This window comes from Lonchura striata, chromosome 5 (assembly GCF_050655825.1).
Source record: "Lonchura striata isolate lonStrDom1 chromosome 5, ASM5065582v1, whole genome shotgun sequence".
Taxonomy (NCBI): Eukaryota; Metazoa; Chordata; class Aves; order Passeriformes; family Estrildidae; genus Lonchura; species Lonchura striata.
In genome coordinates, this window is record NC_140707.1 from 48937614 (window position 1) to 48959634 (window position 22021).

At 34.3% G+C, this 22021-nt stretch overlaps 1 protein-coding gene across 12 annotated transcripts in view; it reads right to left on the reverse strand.

Moving 5' to 3' along the window:
* Positions 1-22021, reverse strand: part of RALGAPA1 (Ral GTPase activating protein catalytic subunit alpha 1) — a 130973-nt gene that overhangs the window by 88105 nt on the left and 20847 nt on the right. For 8 of the 12 annotated variants that reach the window (XM_085580494.1, XM_021542696.4, XM_021542697.4 and 5 more), the window contains exons 9-17: positions 18387-18595; positions 17798-18037; positions 15448-15636; positions 14831-14971; positions 12480-12628; positions 11141-11270; positions 10230-10467; positions 7848-8009; positions 3575-3715 (exon numbers count right to left, since the gene is read on the reverse strand). In XM_085580494.1, the coding sequence (XP_085436620.1) occupies positions 3575-3715; positions 7848-8009; positions 10230-10467; positions 11141-11270; positions 12480-12628; positions 14831-14971; positions 15448-15636; positions 17798-18037; positions 18387-18595 (1599 nt within the window). The remainder of the gene's footprint in view (positions 1-3574; positions 3716-7847; positions 8010-10229; positions 10468-11140; positions 11271-12479; positions 12629-14830; positions 14972-15447; positions 15637-17797; positions 18038-18386; positions 18596-22021) is intronic. The other 4 variants (XM_085580495.1, XM_021542698.4, XM_021542708.4 and 1 more) reach the window with 1 other exon arrangement.

A 22021-nucleotide genomic window follows, 5' to 3' on the forward strand; every position in this document is an offset into this window, starting at 1 on the left:
AGAAACTGAGGAAATGAAAAATGCTATTGCGATACCAGCACTGAAAACACAGACAATATTTAAAAACCCAAATGAACTGCTCCTTCACAATCAGAGATCACCCTTACACCCAGGTGTACAGTCAGAGAACACCCAAAACTCCCAAGGAGTTTGTGTGCCAGCAGGCTGACCCTCTGTATATGACCCTGAGCACCCTTAGGAGAAACACTGCCCTGATTCCTCACATGGTACAGTAAGGAAAAGATTGTAATGGTACATCTGGGCAACCTCACACAATCACTACTGTTCTAAATCAACCTTGCCTCTCCTTTTGCTAAGAGAAGGCAGAAAGAGAAGGCAGCTTTTCAGCATCGAGTGTGAGATAGATATGCTAAAATACAAACTCATGGAGAGACACATTCTGACAAGACAGCATGAGTGCTAATAGGAGATCCCTGCATTGGGGCAGGTTTATATTTCATAATGCAAAGACTGTTTGGGAAGTGGAGAAAAAATAACATGCTTTGCTTCTGAACTTTCAATAGTTGGGGTTTTTTTTAAGAGAACACAGGCATTCTGTGAGTTCCTGTGAATAATTACAGTCATACTGACCTTACAACGATGATTTCTTTATATTTCATCCTAATGATTACTTAATGATTTGGGAGTAAGGTTGTAAAGGCATAATATGCATCTCCCTTTCACATTAATTCTTGACTCTTTTAGTCCTAGTAGATAAGGAAAAATCTCCCACCCGTAATTAATTAGTTTTCCTAGTGCTTCTAGGAATCCTCCCTACATCTCATTGACACTTTATTTCAGGTCTTGTATCTGAAAATCCTCAAGGGTTACAGAATGAATGGTCATTTCACTAGTTATCTTGTAAATGTGTAAAACTGGATTTCCCATTATTCTGACAGGCTAAAGGAAAATTCTTTCTAGAAATATTGAGGATTTGCAACAGATATACTATATCAAATCACTTTATTAACTGAAGATCTTAAAGCATAAATCATTTCCACTTTCTAGATACTACTTGAAAAACTGCAAATATTCTGCACATGGAAATACAGCATAACCAAAACTACAAGAAGTAATTACAATCCTAGGAAAAGCATCCTTGTGGAAACCCAGGGCACCTGATTTCCACATATCATCTATAATGCTAGATGGCTGGATGTCAATATTGAATTTCTGTAATATATTTTATCAGCCTAGTGATTGTTCATTAAATTGTGTCTCACAAAGTATAATCAGGTTTTCTGCCTTACATTTGAAAATTAATATACAGTACATAAGGTAAAAGTTTGGTCATTGAACACTTTCTGTTAGACTACCTGTCCAGATTCACCAGTGGGTCTACCTTCCAATGATGAGTTTCACAGCTAAAAAGAAGCTGAAGACTACTTCCAAAAACTTCATATTAGGCAGTCTATTATTCTAGAATAATTTGAAATGTCCTCTCCCTCAAGCTGTGCTGGATTGTAAAGTAATTTTGGATAACAGGGATATTAATATAATCCTGTAATATGATGAACAGCTGTCACAACTAGCAAAACATCATTCATTACCTAGAACACACTTATGATAGAAATAATTTGATTCCTTCCCAAATTACATGCTGTGCATCTGGAAACAGAAGGCTTTCAGAAAATAATATTCTTAATGTAAGAAGAAAAGGCAAGGAAAATGATAAAGCTTTATGTTTAAATAAAAAGGGAGGAAGAAAGAGAGCACAATTAAAAATGCAGAAAATTAAAAGAGCAAAGTGCACTCTGATCCAGTGGACAGTGTTTCCCTTTCTCTAATACTTCCCCATCAACACTCTAATAGCTTGCTTTTTTTCACTAGAGCTTTTTCGTTTTCTGGCAATGTTCAAGATTCTTGGGCACATCATGAAGCCGCTGCAACACTCATTTGTTTGAGAAAACATCAAAGCCAGGAAGGGCTTAGGACTTTTTCTAAGCCAGAAGTGCGAAGGTCTGTAACGTCACTTTACTTTTATAATTACATTGGTCATGCAGTTTTTGAATTGGATGAGTGTCAACATAAAGAATAATAGCAAGAGAGCCAGCAGGTCTGGGACACATTAGAAGTTATATGCAAGCCAGAACTTTTCACAAAAGCACTTTTGCTTTGTTTTAAGAAAGGGTAATTAAGTATCAGTGATTATGTGATGAAATAATATTTCACTATGAAAGCTCATAACCCTCCTGCAGGCGTTCTTAAGGTCTTCATTAAGCACTGACTACATCCAACAAAGCTATGGCCAGGTAGGGCACATTTTCTAATAGGTTGATTATGTATCATTCCTATTAAATCTCTATCTTTTAAGTTATAATGATTTGTATCAGAAGAGATACTCTTTGCATGCATACTTTTATTATTTATTACATATAATTTGTATTTTATTAAATTTTGTTTATGGTGTCAAGAATTGTATTCAAATACTTTGTAATTGTTCATTGTGAAAGTCTGGTCTCTTTAGAGTGGGTTAGTTGAACTTTCCTGATTTTTCAATAATGTTTTCAGGCTGAATACTAAGGCATCAAGTTTTTGTTTCACAACAAGAATTTTGTGACATGTGACACATGACAAAATACGATTATGAAGATACAGTTCTTGGTGTTTCTTGGGTAACAAAGATGGGAAAAAGAGACAGAAAAGAAAAAAAATCATAAAAATATTATTGTCATAAAGTCCTTATATTTTTATGCCATTTTGACTATATATAGTCCTCCCACTGTGCTTTCATTTTTTTTTTCCACTCATTAATACAAAGGCATAACATGATTGTCAGCCTTAACACATTACAAATTTATATCTATGTAATATCTGGAAAAATTACATTATCTGAAAACATGTATTTTAAAAGTCTGTGCTAATTCTTGAATCTATTTGTTCAAAGACAAGTATCCAAAGTAAGCTACTGTCCAACTTGTAGCCAACCATCCTGCATGACCAAACAAAATGTTGACGAAAATCACAATCCTAAAAAATTGATCATTTGGAAAATAACACCAAAACATCACACTTGAGAATTCCACACTACAGATTTTTTCATGTTTTTATATAGTAATGAAAAACAAGCATACTCTAAAGGATATTATATGATACCATATTATGTTTTCATGGGAGCTAAAGTGTATCATCATGGTTGTTCACACAACATCTGTGACACTGAATTAAAAAAATTTACACAGAAAGATGTAAATGGCAAATTAAAGTAAAATTAAATTCTTCCTTTCCCTCCCTCACTCATCAAAAATAAAAATTTTAGATTAGTTGTACTCTCTGGTAGACAGATACCGTATTGCTGCTTACCAATAAATTGGAAAAGCAAAAAGAATTCTCAAATTTTCTCTTTTATGATAGTCAACATTGGCACAGCACTAACTTCTAACAGTTCCAGAATGAATTGTAAAGTAGCATGGTATCTTACAAAACTCAAAATATTAATTCTTAATCTCTTCCCCTCTCCCACCATCCCCAAAGTGTTTTTACTTTGAAAAATTTAATGGTTTAGCAGAATTTGAAAGCAGAAGGTTTAAAAAAGTGATAAAGGGGGTGCAGAAATTAGCAGAGGTGGCACTACCTGAAAGCTCATCAGAAAGGGGAGTGAGAACAATATCAGGCAAGAAGGGTTTGGAAGTATGGATCAGAACAGGAGCACTTTTAGCACTGCGTATATAGGCCGATGGCAGAGCACATTCACCAATGGATCGGCTTCTCATGGCTTTAAAAAGGAAAAGAAAGAAGTGGGGAAGGAAAAAAGAAGAGTGACTATAATGAAAGGCTTGTGTCACAGAAAAAGCAGCAACAGAGAAAACAAAGATAAAAAGGAAGAAAGTTCAAAAATTAAAACATTTCAGCACGGCAGATATTGGCAGAGCTGTAAGAAAGAAAAAAATCAGTGGACACATAAGACATTCTGAGTTTTCAACTTTTATGTAAAGCAGCAACAATGCCTTTATTATGACAATTACAGAGATTTTGCATTTGAAATCAAGAAGCTAATTAACACATTTTTCCCACTGCATCAGGGGTTGAAAAATCAAAGTTAAAGTTACTCCACAAGCACTCTGAATTTGATTGTTTTTAACAGAAAAAGTAACTTGTACTACATTTGTATTTTTCTAGCTTCCTTAGATTTTATCCTGAAAATGCATCTCTGTATTATACATATACTCATACTCTTGAACTCAAGTTCTCCAAAAGAGATTCAAAATCATAAGGAGAAAATGATCGGTTTTGTGTGGAGAAATTTGCAATAAAGCTTGCTGTAGTTCCACATTAAAAATGAAATGACTGAAGTGAAATGTTTTAACAATGAAAAGCATTACATTTTTTTATAGGGTCTGGCTTTTAATTGATACTGGATAAATTCTGCCAACCTGATGTTTATTCACCTTTTCATATCTCACATTCTGCCAACAGTCCTACAGAATACAAAATGTATCTAAGAATCTTTGACATTTGCTTTTCTTTTTCAGAGTAAGACACAGAAGAACTGATACAGCATTCAACCTCAAAGTACTCTGGAAGTTCTTAAAAAAGTAATATCCATTGCTTCAAGTAACTTACTTTCATATTGTTGTAAATTTAATAACTTGTTTTTAAATTATTGCAGAAAAAAAATCTTTAAGGAAAATTCAGAGTATCTAGCATAAATATTTTCAGTACAATACTTAATCAGTCTGAACTTTTCTCTCTACATCTATATTTTCAAAACAACGTGGAATATAGACTTAGGACCTTAGTGCTCCTGATCTGCATGGGAATCAAATGTACATGACTGCAGTGCAGTGAAAGTTGAGCACATCACACTTTGAAACCAGGTTAAAGAATTGCTGCCAATAACAACAGGCAGATAACCTGGGTAGGTCACATTGAGCAGAAAATACATTTGACAAATGCAGCACAACTTAAGTTGAGTCTTAAATTTAGTTTGAAAAAACAGTTTGAAAGACAGAGCTTTTAAGACTGAAGCAATGCTCTAGTAAGCTTTGTACAACAGAAACTATTTCTTTAAAAAAGATGACTATGTGTAAGGCTTTAGTATCAGTTTGATTAAGAGATACAATAACAAAATTCAGGATATAATTATAGTTAGATGCATTACATTCACCACTGAGAATCCTACAATGAATGTAGGCAAGAGAAAAAATAAAAAACATACAGTAAATATTAAGGATCTTTTCCAGGCTAAATTATTCTAAACAAATCAAGCTTTTAATATTGGATTCTGTGTTGATTACAAATTTTAACTTAAAGTGTTCCTTTTAATTTGACAGGATTTTTTTCCACCATATTGCATTCAATTAAATAGTTAGGTGGAGGCAGACAATATCAGAACATGTAGATATTTAATAGTTTATAACCTTCCACTATTGTCTACAAAAAAGCAGAAAAACAGTTAAGTAAATTCTTTCTGACATGATATTTTTATAGGACTAGAACCTGCTGCCTAAGCCAAAACTCCTGTATCTAACCTTACAGATTTTTCAACCTATATGCATACTATGCTTAAAGACCCTTTCCAAAAATAATTTTAAATAAGTTCAAGCTAAAAATGTACACATTGCATATCAAAACAGCATTGATTTTTATTTGAGTAACAGGCACACACACATATTTGGTGCAGCAATAAATGTGTGCTGGCATGATGATGGCCCAAAAAAGAGGTGCAAAGATGTACACAAAAATGTGTACAACATAAAATAGATGAAAAAGAAACTCCAGCTTTTTCTTACCGTAAATATTCAACATGCACATCCCCCCTACTCAGAGATTAAGAGTATATATTACTCACAATCAACAAGAATGCAATACAAATCACATATCATGGAACATATTTAAGGTCTGACTCAATTCCAGACTTAGCTTGCAAACCTAATGATAAACTGAAGAAGATCTGACCAGCAAAGTGTTCTAGATTTTATTTATTGTGATTATTTTTTTATTATTTGACCCTGAATTTATGGCACAGATTAAGAAGTAGATGAACATCTCTCTTGGCAGACCAGAGAGACAGTAACAAACAACTATTTTCAGGCAGTTACGATATATGTAACATTTGGTAACATTTTCCTCATTAATATCTAAAAAAACTGAGGAGTTTGGGATTCTGGTTCCGGCAACTCTTTTTGGATTTATCATCTTTTAAAATCATTCTAGCAATGCTGGGATACTTGTCCACAGTTGGTATTCTGCAACACGAATAGAGTTGAAATTTTAACTGGTTGCAGTAATGCAAACTTGGTTTAATAATATCAAATATGTAAGATAATTGGAGGAAAGGAACAAAACCATGGAAGCTAAAGTGCAGTGAAACTAAAATCAGATTACTTTGCTGCTAACGAGGTCAATATATAGCTTGATTAGGATAAATTCCAGTCATTTCAAGGCTAACATCATACAAATAGCCATCTTTCAAATTGCAGCAAAACAAAAGCATTAATAAATTGACCAAACAACATAACCTTCTGACAGAATAGCTGAAATATTAACAATTTGTGAAGGGAGAAATTTCACCATGAGCTTTATCTTGTTAAGACGATTAAGATTTAAAAGAAAATCACCATTACACTTAATCACAGACTACAGAGAAGCAGAAATTATATTTTAAGTATCTGTGATCCATGAGGAAAACTAGGTGCTGTCAGCATGAGATACAGGAAAAGCTGTGTAGCATTTGAATGTGCAAAAAATGACAGGAAATTTTGGAGTAGGGACTTCATTTTCTCTCATTTCTGTATGCCTTACAGACAATTAATTCTCCCACGTAAGAGCCTTAGGATAGAAAAAAATTTTAAATGGATAATTTTGAGGAATAGTCAAGCAGACACTTTTTCTAAATAACCTCTGTGACTTAAAAAATTAACTTCAAATATTTTTGGAAAAGAAAGAAAATGTTAATTTCTGAAAAGCTAGCACAATTATATATTCAACTGCTGATATGCATCCCAAATTTTTAAAACTGTCAGAATGTACCTACTTCCAAGAAGTATCAGTGAAGCCACAAAACACAATGATCAAAGCCATTACTACTATAAAGACAGCAAAAAAGTAAGAGATATTCATTAAAAGGTTCTTCTTTAAATACAAAATTATAACCAGCTTAACTTTTCTTCATGTAAGCGATAGTACTGATGTACTGATAGTACTCATCTTGATGATGAGACAACAGAGTAAAGAAATTTGTAGTTCAGTTCCCATTAACATAGTCTAAGAAAATCATATGAACACAGACGAGCCTTGTGAGGAGTTCACCTACAGCATTGTTCAGTATAACTCATTTATAACACAGCAAAGAGTATCTGCAAGTAATAAAGCTCAGAAATAGGTGACTTCAGAAATGGAAAATTCCACACATCTGTCAATCTTTCATTATCGCAATATTCAGGGTATAGTAAAAGACAGTACATTTTACAAACTATGCAGACTTACACATATTTTTCCCTACTTTCCTTTGTACTGTATGAAAATACTCAACCCACCTTGTGCAGTATATGAAAACACACACTTAAGAAATCTTCTCTTACCCACCTATCAGCACCATAGCTCAAATGACTCCAGCTTTTTTTCCTTCATATACATAGTATTATTTTCCAAGCATGTGATTAAATTAATTAAGAATTAATATAGCAACTGCATTACTTTCATTTGCAGTAACTGTAATTCTAGTAAACACAATCTATTCGGCTACCCTCAAAGCACATAAGGCTGCATAATTTATGCTTTAACTAATGTGTAAATCATTATAGACACCTTTGTGGAAAGAAGCTATTCACATTGCTAGAGAAGTCAGTTATTAATTCCTTACCGTTTTTCAAATGTCACTTTTATCAGCTCATACACATACTTACCCACTGTTTTCTGCCGTACTATGCTCCTTGCCTTTTCTGTTCCTGGAGAGCCGGTGGTTGTAGCACTGCGCTGCCTCATGGGTGCCTGTCCAGGCTGGTCACGGCTCCAGCCTCTAGAAAAGGACTTATCAACAGAAGACTTTGGGAATTCATGCCCAACTCCTGCAAAAGTAAAATTGCAAATATATTCACTTTTATTCTGCTATCACCAGATGACTGTAGATGTGTTCTTTCAAAAAAATTTAAAGCTGGATGGAATAAATTAAGTTACCAAAGCAAACATGAGTTCCAAAGGTCAGCCAGCACTAACTCTGAGGGATACTCAAACTTTTTCAACCATGTTGGTACTATTAAAGTAATGTAATTTTCTTTTCTGGAAAAATGGGCATACACAGGTTGTAGTCTGATACTACATGTAACTTTTCCTTTGCTGCTCCTACCAGATAAGATACTCAAAGTCATACATTTCAAAACATTAATAATAGGGAGGTAGGTTTCCAAATAATTTTGCAACATTCAGGAACATGAAATAAGGAGAACATAATTTTACACAAAATGCAAAAGCAAAAAAAAATTGGATGATGGGCTCAGAGAACTTTGGAAATTGAGAGAAAATCCTATAGTAATATTAAGATGGAACTAATTCAGATTTGAAATTTAAATGGAAGTAAATAAAGCTCATATGAGGAGCTCTCAAAAACAGCTAGATGTAAAAAAACAAAAAAAAAACAAAAAAAAAAACCTGAAGTAAGGAATATTTGCAATGTATTTCCTTATCCAGATTGAGCTCATTAATAATCCAAATTGACACAATTACAATCATTAAAGGGCCTCTCCTTGGAAAAAGTGAGCTCTAGTCCAACACATTAATTATTACTAGCAATCAAACAGGGGCACATAAATTTGGCATAATTTGTATGATATCTATTAATTCTAAAGCTGGACTTGACTTTGCAACTCACATTTAGCAATGGAGGCTTTCTCTGAAACTCTGTCACTGAAGGTTAACACAAACTCTCCTCATGTTGCTCAGATGATTCAAAATGCTTTTTAAGCATATATTCAAACAACTGTACACATTCTTATCCTATACCAGACTGCTCTTTTTTTTTTTCTTTTTTTTATCTGTTTGGTTTTTTTGGGCTTTTTTTGGTTTTGTTTTGAGTTTTTCTTTTCTTCTTGTTTGTTTTGTTTAACCTGTGTTTTTTTAGTAAGAAAAAGAAGAAAGCTGTGTAGTATAGGAAAACAAAAAATGTATGGTCTGGAATGACCTCTCAAGGGCAACTACAGAGAGATGTATTTCTGCACAGTTATCACACAGCAGAAACCAAAACAAAATTATGAATAATGACTCTACTTAAGACAAGGCACAGAAGCATGTGAGATGTTTTTAGCAAAAAAAAAGCTTATAGCGACATCCTCTTTAAGAGAGGGAATCCACATAGGTTGCTTCTCACTCACAAGCCCTAAAATAGTACTAGGAAGCACCTTCCCTCAGGTTTGACTGAAGAGATAAAGAGTAGCCAAAAAGAATATGTTTTTACATCTTTGTTACTTACACACCCTAAATATAATCCTGCATCTCACTATTAGATCACAATGCACTTTTTAAAGGAGAATATTATCATTATCCATCTTTTACAAAAGTGGAAATGGAGTAATTTCCAATAGTCACATGCAGAAAGTCTGTCTCCAAACTGAGAAAATAATCCAGGTTTTGCAACTTTCTAGCCAGGAGGACAAACTTCCTATGCCTTACCAATTCCAGAACTGCGCCACAGTAAGCAGCTACCTCCTCTCCCCAGAGGAGACTGTATGTCTTACAGGGTATTTTATGCATTTTTTAGAAATCAGTTTAAAACCAGGTAGCACTCATGGATTATTAAACTATACTTTCTCTTAAGTGATCCACAAGGTCTCATCGTAACCAAACCTGTATTCACAATGGGCTAGTGATCAATTAGCACCAAACAAAAACTATGCTCATTTTACATTTCATCCTTTAACATTTCAGAATCAATACTCCAATTGTGCTTGCAATGGCTTAGTTTTCACCAGCTGAGTAGTGTTTGTTATTTTCAAGAAGTTATGACTGGGACTCAACTATTTGATTGCTTTGATAAAAGGAGAAAGGCATAACCCACTATAGTGTAACATTTTAGATTAAATTCAACGCACTTTTAAGAACTACATTCCATATGTGCCTATTTGCAGAAATAACATGATCATGTTGTGGCAGTTCTAAAATCAGATTTACTTTCAAGAAACAGGGTTATTTCAGGTGATAGAGATGCCTAATTAGGTATACAAAAAAAAGACCAAAATTATCCTGTGCCCAACAGTGGTTCAAATTCAAATTATGTCCATACAGTGTTGTCTTACCTTTGCCTTTGTGTTTTTTCTGTTTCTGCTCACTTAATTTATCCAGTGGCAGGTCACTGAGGTCCAGGCTATACAGGTTTCTAGCTAATACTTTAGTAAGTGTCTCCATTGTCAGTGACCACTCAGTGGCCAGCTCTTCCCAGTATGTCAGTGATGACATTACTGACAGCAAGTCATCCCAAAGTTCTCGAGAAATGTACACATTTAGATTTGCTTTGATCCAAGCTACTATAAGAGTCTAAAAGAACAGAGAAAAGTTGCACTGTGAGCAGAAGCTGACAAAATTCAAATGTTACTGTTCCAAAGAAAACCTCACAGGAAATTTCTGTGTATTCCTCACCAATACATACAGAATTTTAATGAATTATCAAATGTTAACACAGAGTTCTGACTTAGATACCGGAACAACTGGTTTGACCCATTATCTTGGGTATTCTTCTTTGTTCTGCTAAAGTAACTGGAGACTCTACAAATCCTGGTCACTGAGAACTCACCACAACAGCACTTTGCAGCTATTAACTTTGAAAGGATTTGCTACAGCTTTCTGTAAATAATTACAGAATTCTTTAAGAAATAAAAAAATCCATCAGTTAGTCATGGATAACACAAAAGATTTCATGCTGACTTGAGCTTATTTTGCTACGACAGCAGGATAAAACTGCACACACTGCCAGTTATCTTTGACACTGTAAAATTCTTGAATTTTACAGTGCCTGACATGCTTTTGTCACAGTGTCAATAAAATACAAGACAGAAAGTAAAAAAATGTAACCAGCTCTTTGACCCGCACCATTCACATTAATTGGGTAACATACCAGTGATATGACAAACTAGCCAACAGTGGTTGCTATTATCCAATCTATTAATGAAAGTTAGGCTGAATTAATTAAAGTGAATTTATGTTTACTTGCCTGGAAAAGAGGGCCTGCAAGTCTTCCAGCTAAAGTGGAGTTTTTTCTTCCTTGATACTGCAAGAAAGTTTGGGGTGGTATTTTCAGCACAGATTCAGTTACCCTGAGCAGCACAAGTAGCATCTGCTCCCTGCAAAACAATATTAAACTTAAGAGTTACCATTTTGTTATACCTCTGTATATACCAAGGTATTTTTAAAGGTAATAACCAAGCCTTATTTGCTTAAACACATTCCAAAAATGTCACAATGATTACAAAGATCCTAATTTGGTTATTGCAAAAGAAATTGTACCAATCTTTTTTCACACTTAAGAGTGAGTACTTCTTCCAAGGAATTCAACCGCTATCACCTTCCATGGCCTGAAATTAGAGGCAAAGTTTTAACTGTATTTTCAATCTGAGCTTTTTCTTTTTTCTATGAATTACAGGTTTTGGTAATTTTACATTATCATTAACATACTTCACCAGTTATTTTATGTGGCACAATCTTTGCCATTCTGGTCTAGAGTCACTTCTTTACATTGATGTGAAACTGGAAAACAAAATACCAATCTAGTAGAATCTGTTTACTATTATCACTCCCAGATTTCCCAGCGGCCAGCTAAGTTGGCTCCTCAGAAGAGGAGACAAGTTTCACATGACACGTAGTGCTAGCTTTACTTACCCAGAGCTCAGGACAGATTGAATGCAAGTCGAGTTAAAATGTAATAAATCAGACATTTGAAATCCCCTTGCTACTTCTTCCTTGTAATGGAGAATCGTGACAATATAGTACCTGATTACAGACTACTATTTAAAGGAGTGGAAAATAACAGAAATTCTTTTAAAGCAGGATCTCTTGTAACTGCTAGGCACCATAAGAACTGGAAAGGCATAACACAGTTACACAGTACACAGACTCCTGTATACAATTACAGGTCAGGAACAACACACATCTGATTCTAATAATTATCCATGCTTGTCTGGTGCTTTTGTGTTTATTTTTATATAAGGCTGTGAAGCTTCATATGTTTCAATATTTTAACACTTTGATACATGAGCAAAATGCCCTGCAAAAAATCATCAGTAGCTCCTTAGTAACAGTCTGTATATCCCAGCTCAATCCTTTATGAACTGAGGTCTAAGCTGTCACAAATTAACTAGCAGCTTACAAGAAGCTTTAAGAAAGCAGTTAACTTCCTCTGTGCTAAGTTGGCTGTAGTGTTCAAGTTTGTGTATTTACTGATTTAGAGGAAATGGTTCATATAACCAATACCCCTCTACAGGGTTTACTACCAAGTAAATTTTCAGATTTGTGTTGTGAACTAATAATCTAAGATAAAAGCACTGGCATTTTACCATGTCTTCTTGTCCATAGTCACTTGGACTACCATGTGGCGGTAGATATTGAGAACGCGTTTGCACATATCAGTGTGTTCATCCAGCAGAGCTTTAAATTCATTTGCAGGTTCAAGAAAAAATATATTTGAAGAATTTATTATAAAAACCTGTAAGCAGAAAAAAGAGGATGTGATGATCCTGAAACACTTTGATGCTTTCAGCAATTCAGTTGATACAAACAGGTAGAAAAAAATCTATAACAGAAAATCTTTATAAAAAAAGTTGCATATGCACACAGAAGTTCACATTTAAGTATGTCAGTTTGAAGTAATGATTAAGCAACAATGAGACTGATCTTTTCCTCATATTTTTCTACAAAACCTATTTGTATATTTTTGCTCTCATAGACAAATGATTCAACAAACTTCTCAATATGATTAGTTTAATATGATGGACAAATATGTCCCAGTAAGAAGTCCACTGCACAAAAGTTCCATCTCTAAGCCAGGAACTGACTAGTACAATATATGGTAAACTGCTTGAAATAGTTCTGGTACATAGTGTGTGCCTCAGCACGACACAGCCTGTATTATGTTCTGGGAAATTAAAGCATTCATCTCACTGGGATCAGTAAGGCTTACCGAAAGTAGGAAACTGGACATGTTCCTGAAACTGACTGACTTCAGTGGGCAGTGAATTAGGGCCTTCATTTTTCATAATGAAAATTATGAAAAAATGTAGGCAAGGACACTGTAGGAGCTACAGAAGCAGTTACTGAAGTGTTACTAGATTTTTATGTAAGTTTAGAAAGCATTTGAATATCAGACCTAGATTTTCAATTAATTTTCTACATGTACAGGAAGTCATTGGTATTAAAGTTTTAACTTCCTCTACTGAAAGCTTTGGATTTTTAATAATTAAAAACTATTAGTATGCACTTTTACATTCACTAGCCTCAACTAATGAACCTAACCTACTCTAAATGCCTAGAAATAAGTCTATGCAAGCATTAAATGGGAAAAAAACTCAAGACAGAAGTCTTGGATTATTGATTCACAGGGAAAATCAAACATGGTCCCAGCTCAGGAAATCTCTCAAACTGAGACATGGTACTGGGTTAGAATGATGTCTCGACTCTGTTTCAGGCTAAAAAAAAAAGATATTGGTAGTAAAATGAACCTTTGTCTAAAAAACTTCAACATGAATAATCTTCAAGACATTGTCAGATGTGTAAGCCTTAGTAGTATATTGCAAACAGACACAGATACTTTGTATTTCTTTTCTCAGTAACATTTCATATTCTGAAAAGTCGTTGAAAACAAAGATTATGAAGCATAAATTATTTTAATGCATTTGAAATTAAGTGATTTCAATTATAAAGTTTATTTATATGTGTAACAGTGTACAGCACAAAAGAAAACCCTATTTATAAAATTATCCAAGCTGTAGTAAAAATGAGTTTTATTTAGTTAACATGGTCACACTCAGTAGAAGTGCACACAGTAAAGTGGTAAATGCACATTATTTTATTTTGTTCAGAATCAATTTTCTGCTGAATATAAGAATATTATGGAGGCTAATCATATACCCACCTATATGAATGTATGTGCGCACACAATACAGAAAATGCACACACTTGATAACCGTAAGAGCATTTCAAAGACCTTCAAATTACATCCTCCCAATTTTCCACAGCCTCACCTTCAGTGAAGCATTTTGCTAAACATTTCAAATTAACATGATTTCTACCCTGTCAAACTGCTTAGAAGCTGTTAAAAAACTTCTGTTACGGTACAACTGCTTTCCTTAATGATATCACCAGAGAGTTGTGGCACCTCATCAAACTTTTCAAACATGATGCACATTCAGAAAAAGATGAAAAAATATCCATGTGCACTTTATTAATCAGACTAGAAAAACGACAGGATTGGATGTTTTGGCTTTTGTGACCAACAACATGAAAGCAAAAAGCCTCTAAATATTCTCATAAAAAGCTTAATTATAATTATTTGAAGATGTTGTAGTAGCATGAGGATTATTTTTTCTCTAATATAATGCACAGAAGAATGCACGTTCTGATGCAAAATGAAAATATTTTCTTTTTTTATTGTGTCACCCAGCACAGGTCTGTACATTGTCCTACTTCAGGTCAAGAAAGATATAGTGAACCAGTGTAATTTGTCTAACATTTATCATCATATTTGTTGCATATAAAATAATTTTAAAATTTAGAGATGCTTTAGAGATGTATGGGATTCCCTGGCAGAAGTATTGCACTACATTCCACTCTCTACATGCTGATAATAAGAATTTTAGGTAATTTTAGATAGATAATTTAGATAAAATTAAATACCAAGTCTGTTTCATACCTGCAATACTGATTGCACTCCAGCTCGTACATTTTGCTCTTCAGTATCAATTTCAGATGTTTTATGCAAAGCCTCTTCATAACAGCCATTTCTTGTCCAGTTTGAATTTCTAACTCCATGACTGGAGTTCATCCCTTTTTCCTGAAAAATATTTTTTCTTACAATTCCACAGAGTTTTAGACAAGTATTTTGGCTTTATTTTAAAGGAAAAAGGATATAATAGGTACTTAATAATAAACAACAGTAGGCAAATGCACCTGAGACACAACAATATTTCATGAGGCTTGTAGCAATTATCTTGAAGTACCTGAATGAAGTAACTGTTTTTGTCATCCTTTTATTTGTAAATAATTTTTACACAGTTAATAGTTGGTATACTGTATAATTCACATCTTGAAAACAGTTCAAAAAATTATATGAAATTTTAAATTGAACTAAGCACATTAAAAAACTACAGATAATGGATAAAATTGGTAGCTTGTCCATATAGTGTTTTACCATTGATTTTTCCCAATAAATGTTCTGACACCAAAAAAAACCACAAATAAACCAACAAGGAAACCACTTGTCTGTCTACTGGCAGATTAATGCACAAATATTAACTAATAATATTTTACCTCTTCTCTTTCTTTTCCTTTCTCTGATGAAGTATGGTCAACATTTTCATCAGAATCTACAGCTGTGCACTGCATTATTTCTTCAGGTTCTTTCATAAATAAAGGTTTGTCTTCTTGTTGAATCCATTCTTGATACACCTTCACCACCTTCCTCATGGCAGCTGCTTCACATATTGGCAACAGAAATGCCTGCAAGTAGAAAAAGAAAGAAACAAAATACTGTTACAATATTTGAAATAAGTTGGGCTCTATAATGTACAAGTTCTAAGAGATAAAGGTGGAAAAAAGACACCCACTGCTGGATCCCAGCATACAAACTATTGCCAAACCTAAATGTTTGCTCACTTTCTTCATATGTAAACTTAAAACATGAAAAAACTCCACATTTAAACAAAAAAGCTTATAAAAAAATACTTCAAAAGACATAAGAATCCATGTGGGCATATCTAGTTAGCACCTAGGCTGTTGAAATTAAGACCCAAACACGCATCAAAATATGTAAACTAATGAACAGAGGTTTCTAGTACAACATCTTCCATTCAGAGGATTTGGAAAAGTGGAATTAAACCAGCTTTCAATGACTAAGAAAAATTCAAGTGACACACAATACTGGTAGTGTTCTATCTTATTTTTAGCTAATTAAGATTTTACAAACAGTATCCTTAAAGCAAATTACTCCCTGAAAAGATTTCAGTATTATTGTAAAAATCATGCATTTGAGTTGGCGTGATGGCTGATCAGTGCCCTCTTCAGAAGCTTTTCTGTATTGGCTGTGTTGGTAACAAGTAGTCATAGACCAGAAACTTTTAACATGTCAGATTTTAACTAACTACAAATACACTTACCAAAGACCATGATGCCTAATTATATATTCAGAAGAACAAATAAACTACACTAAAACACAGTTTTACAGGGTATGTGCTGTGACTGCTGAAAACTAGTTGTTCATGTCTTTAAGGAGGGCCCATGTCTTTAAGGAGGGTAGTATGTTCACTCTTGGAAACAGAGATTCCATACCATTATCACAATAAAAAGAATTCAGCTGTGTATTACAGAATTAAACTGACAAGTTCAGTCATAAACTTCCTCATCAAGTCTAACATTCTTCTGCAAGTCCATATATGTTTTTTTGTACCCTCAAGTCTAAAATGCATAAAAATTGTTCTCTACAGACAATCTTTCCACCACTCAGTATCACTGAAACCTCCTCTTGACAGGAGTAACTTAGTCTTCATGTTTTAGAAACATTACAAAGATGTGGTGTATTAAAATTAATTGACACTGAAAACTCCTAGCTAAATAATTATGTATATAAGATTTCATAATAGCACATGAAATCCAAATAATCCACATGAACTCACAGAGTGACTTGTAAAAAGAATGAAGAAAATTGCCTTCACTGCTTTTCCCAGTGGAGACAGTGAAAAGTAGCCCAATATAATTCATACTCTACATTCTCAGACTCTGTAAACCCTTGAGTGTCAACTGAATTTAGGGAACTCTGCTATGTCCTTCAGTAATGAGCTCCTCCAAACTCTTGAATACAAGGGATATGGATAAGCTTATGACATTTATTTGCCTCATTCAAGAATTTTTACTTCATCCAGATAAGTTTTTAAATGTTCAGCCTTCTGCTGTTTAAAGCAATTAATGCTGTGCATTTAACTTGAAACATAGTGTATCTTTCTTTACTACTATTCAGAAAACTCGTGTCATCTTTTGGTCTATAGCATGGGACATAAAGAAAGTTTATCTTATTCTGCTCTCCCAGACTGAACTCTAAGTTACTGTTGATGAAAACTCCATATTCGGGCATATGGTCTCAGTTTAAACTTGTTTTAATAGTTTCCAGTAGAGAAATACTATTCTCAGTATGCTCAGCTAACATTTCTGGTTGCAGTGAAGTCAGAAACAGAAGCTGCTACTTTTATAGCCATCTGTCCTACTCTTCTGATGAGCACTATCAAGGAAAGGACATTCAGATGCTTCTTAAGCAGCTCTGTAACAGCTGCAGACTCCCACAGGAGGCTTATGTTAATATGGTTGGCTGTGATTTCTAATACCTACAGTGTTGATGTATGAAAAGATTAAACATTCCCATCTATAGAGAAATGTGAAGTCCAATTTAAATGTTGCTGAACTGGTTATTACAGATATAAAATTAAATAAATAATGAACTAGTTGTATTTCAGAATGTTAGTTTCTTGATTTTTGAAGGTAGGATGACAGAAAAAACCTGTAACTTGGTATAATGTTCTGCTTAACAAGTGCTCTTGAAAGAAAATCATGACATAATGAAAATATACAATTAAATAATCAAGATTCTTGCATTCTAAAGAGAGTTTTTTACCTGTCGAAAAATCTCAGTTAGAAAATTAACATTGCTTCTTTTAGAAGAGAAGACTTTACGGACAATTTCAATATCAGTTAAATGCTCTTCATCAATACTGCAGAGGCTGGAAGAACTTGGTTCTCTCTCTGTTAGAGTACTTGTATTAGAATGAGATTGCTCTGGTTCTGCATTTCTATCCTGCTTATCAGTACTGTCATTTTTGCTGTCCTCCCTTGAAGCCATGCTAGCAGCTGCTCTCTGAGAAAAAATTTTAGATAATTCATTTTTAGTACAGCAATAAATCAATACAATTTAAGTATAATTTAAACAGCACAAAGAATTAAACAACAAACAAACAAACAAATAAAAGAACTTAACTGCATTTCAAGGTTTCTAATGTCCAGTTGATTAAAAATACAAAATTTGAAAAAAGAAAGCAGCACTGCAGGTCCTTTCAAACTGAATTAATAAACATACAATTTGTTTAGAAATTACTTTTTCAAAAAAACATTTCATTAATCGTAATTATTGGAGAAGAGCATAGTGCTGACATGACAATTAAAACAAAAACATGAAAACAAATATATTTTTGTGTATTTGGTTTTACCTGAATATTCTTTGGCACATTTTCACCCTCCATCCCAGGAATATGAGGTCCTGTATGTGGTTTTGGCTCAAGCCAGAAAGACACCAACCATCGAATGACAATAACACGAGCCTTAATGAAAGGTTCCTTTGTGCAATAGATTGCCTCATTGGTTTCAGCATCTTTCTTAACTATTACGTAGTGTGGCTTTGGTCTCATTTGTGGTATATCTGTGTGAAAATACAACATCTTAAAAATATGTACAGAGAGAAAGATCTGCATAAGAAAGAAATCCTAGAACCATAACCAACACATGTGAACTTTTAGAGGTGTAGTTTTGTTGCATTCACTGTTGCACTACTCATTCCAAGATGCGCTGGAATGGATGCAACAGAGAAAATGTCAGGAACTGTAAGACATCAAAACACTTGAATTTTCTCCTGAAGGGAGACAACACTGTTGGTCCAAAAGACGTAAACTTATTTCTGCTATACAGAAACTTAAATTTTTTATCTGAAAGTGATTTCTATAGCCTTATGGTTTTGCTTACATTTTTTTCTATATAAGTAAACACATTTCATTATCTTCAGGTTCTTTCAAACTATGTTATATTCAATATTTAAAGATCAACTTCAGCAAACTCACTACTTCAAATTTTCATTGAAAACTACAAGGTTCCAAGTAGCAAAATAACTGTCAACTAGACTATGAGCTATACAAGAAGATGATTATCATATAAAACTAATATATTGAGAAATCTAATCATGGCTACAATGGGAGATATATAATTCCAAAATGCAAATGCAATAAACACAGCCCCTTCTGGCCCTGCAAAAGGTGAAAGACGAATAGAACAGAGAAACCCTGCTCCAAAGCCACATGAGCTTTGCAGCTTCACCTAGGGCCCCATTCGCTGTGGCTAATTTTGCAGGTCTTTGCTGACAGACCATAGGCATGTACATTTTCCTATGACTTAGCTGCAAGATGACTCTGAGGCAATAGCTTCTATACTGGCTTGCAGGGAATGTCATGAAGGATGCTCAGAGGCACATCAGCTGGCTGGAACTGCGATTGTTTGGGGACTGGAACTGACAACTCCATTTTTGCCATCCCATGATGATTCAGAACTGTTTAGCTTTTATGGTTCTCTATTGTGCTAGAGTCATTGGTACTCCTGAATCTGCTTCAGAACAAAACCATGACAGTACTTAGCTCCATGTGGAGGGAATGAACATATGTGGTAAAAGCACTACAAAGTTGGGGGACACATGGATAACATTTTTTAATTGTGCATTTTTCTGTGACTTAACATTGCAAAATGTCATTTCCAGCCCAAGACATGGTGCAGAATATTTCTGCATTACCATCATCAACCTGAAGCAGCAACAATACTTTCATGTGCAAATTACATTTCTCTGAAAGTGATATGCCAACCCACCATAGTCCTAATCTTATAAAGACAATTATGAGGTATACCCCAAAACAAGAAGAAGACAAATATTTGGGTGAGGATTGATTATGATATGTGCTGTCAGGACACTCTGATGCTAGAGTTTCAGTATCAAGATTTCCACCTAGTGACAGCAAAAAAACCCCAGGAAACCCAAAACAAAACAAACACAAAATAAACAAGAATCCAAAACAAAAAACCAACTAATAAAAAGAAAGAAACATGGAAAAATGATGGTCTTATCCATATACAGAGAGTGACAGATTAAACAGACAGTTATGTCAGCACTGCTTTAACTCTTCTGTAGCCTGCAGTACATGAGCAAGAGAGTTTTTCATGGTTTAACAAGCCAACCAGAAAGCAATTAAAGGATACTAATGATGAGACTCAAAGAAGATTTTAAAAAGTCATACTGAACAATATGAAGATATTCCCTGACTATCTTCCTAAAACAAAGTCAAGAGTTGTTTTAAAGGATCCTGTGTAACTTTGCCAGTTTATGACATTAGAATCCAAGAGGTACAAATCTGGACAGCAGTGAAGAAATAATCAACTACTGTCTTAGCAATTATATTATGACAGCCTTTTTAAGGCATCTAAAGTGTATCTGCCAGACCGTTGTAAAGATTTCCTAATTATCATTACAAATACACAAGATCCAGCACCTGCACTGAGAATATCCACACTGGCGTATCTCAGTGTCTTTTTAAAAGGCACATACAAAAGTAGTGACAGAGCCATCACAATGCTGCTAAACTGAGGAATATTTTCCTGTATAAATTTCAAAACTACATCCACACTTTTCAATGGAAGCATTATTTTTGGAGGGAAAAAACCATGATTCTTGAGTACCATCTACCTAAATACATAAGAAATGCACAGAATACTCTTTGACAAGTTTACAAATGGTTTATTTATTGCAAATAATAAAACCACAGTACATTGTTTTCATCTGTGGAAAGCAGCAGGTTAGTAAGAAAATTAAAAATTAAGGTATCTTAAACAAGCATGTGTAACAGTACAATCTGTGAAAAATGAAGCAAATGTCTGGTAGCACAGCATTTAAAGATGGAAAGGTCAGTTCTCTGGTATCTACTAGCATTCAGCAGAGCACAAAGGGTGCAATACTAGCAGTATTTTCAGAAGGACTAAACATGCAGTAAACATGTTTTTGCAGTACACGGTCTCCTCCTCGTTTCATGATAACCTCTCAGAACATCCTCTTTTTATAACTTGTTTCAACTGCATGATGCGCTGCAGTAGATTCTCAAATGTATCCTCCTTCCAGCTGCTTCGAGTATTTTCAAATTCTGTCCATCTTGGAAGAAGAAATCAAGGCTTCAGATGAGAACACAGACATAAAACCAAAGCAAAACAGAGCTTGTTAGATGGACTCACACAGCACAAGAGTAAATATTCCCTTCCCCCAGCTTTCTATTTTTTCTTTCCATTGTGTTTTGGGCTCTCCCCACCCCTGCCCTTCCCCGTCTGGGAACTTGATGTGAGCTGATCACAAAAAGAAAAGGAAGCTGAAGGTGGTAGAAGATATACATAGGGTAGAAATTGAACAGGCTAGCAAAAATACACTTGCACACCTGTAAGCTTTGACCATGCTTAATTTTTAAGACAATAAAGGGTTCATAGGAATAAAGAGCTTAAGACAGCTGTAGAAACAGCCCACATTACTGTTTCCCTGTAAATGAAGGAGACTATCTAAATGGCTTGGAGATGGCACAGAAAGTCACATTACCATGATGAAACAAGCAATGCTCCTGGAATATTACTGCCATATCTGTAGCTCTTACTAAACAACTTCTAACTCCATCTCAACAGATATTTAACAAAGATTTTACAAACAAAATAAACACTAAGGCAAAAAAAAAAAAAACCAACAAAAAACCCCAAAACATAAAAAAGAAAAAAAAACTCTAAACAAAACCAAACCAAACTAAAAAAAAAAAAAAAAAAACCTCGAAAAACAATCTCGTGGGCTTTTCTAATGCTGTATTCCTCTTCTAAGTCTGTAATACCAAAGCCAGAATTTGAAGGAGCCACAATACTTAGCCTTCTCGTAACTGGACTGCTTGGTGCTTGTTGCTGCAGGTAACATACTTATCAGGAAAGAAGGAAAGAAATCTCAGTCCAGTATACTGTCTCCAGTAAAGCTCTGTATCAATGCTGGCTTACTAAAACTACTGTTCTGATT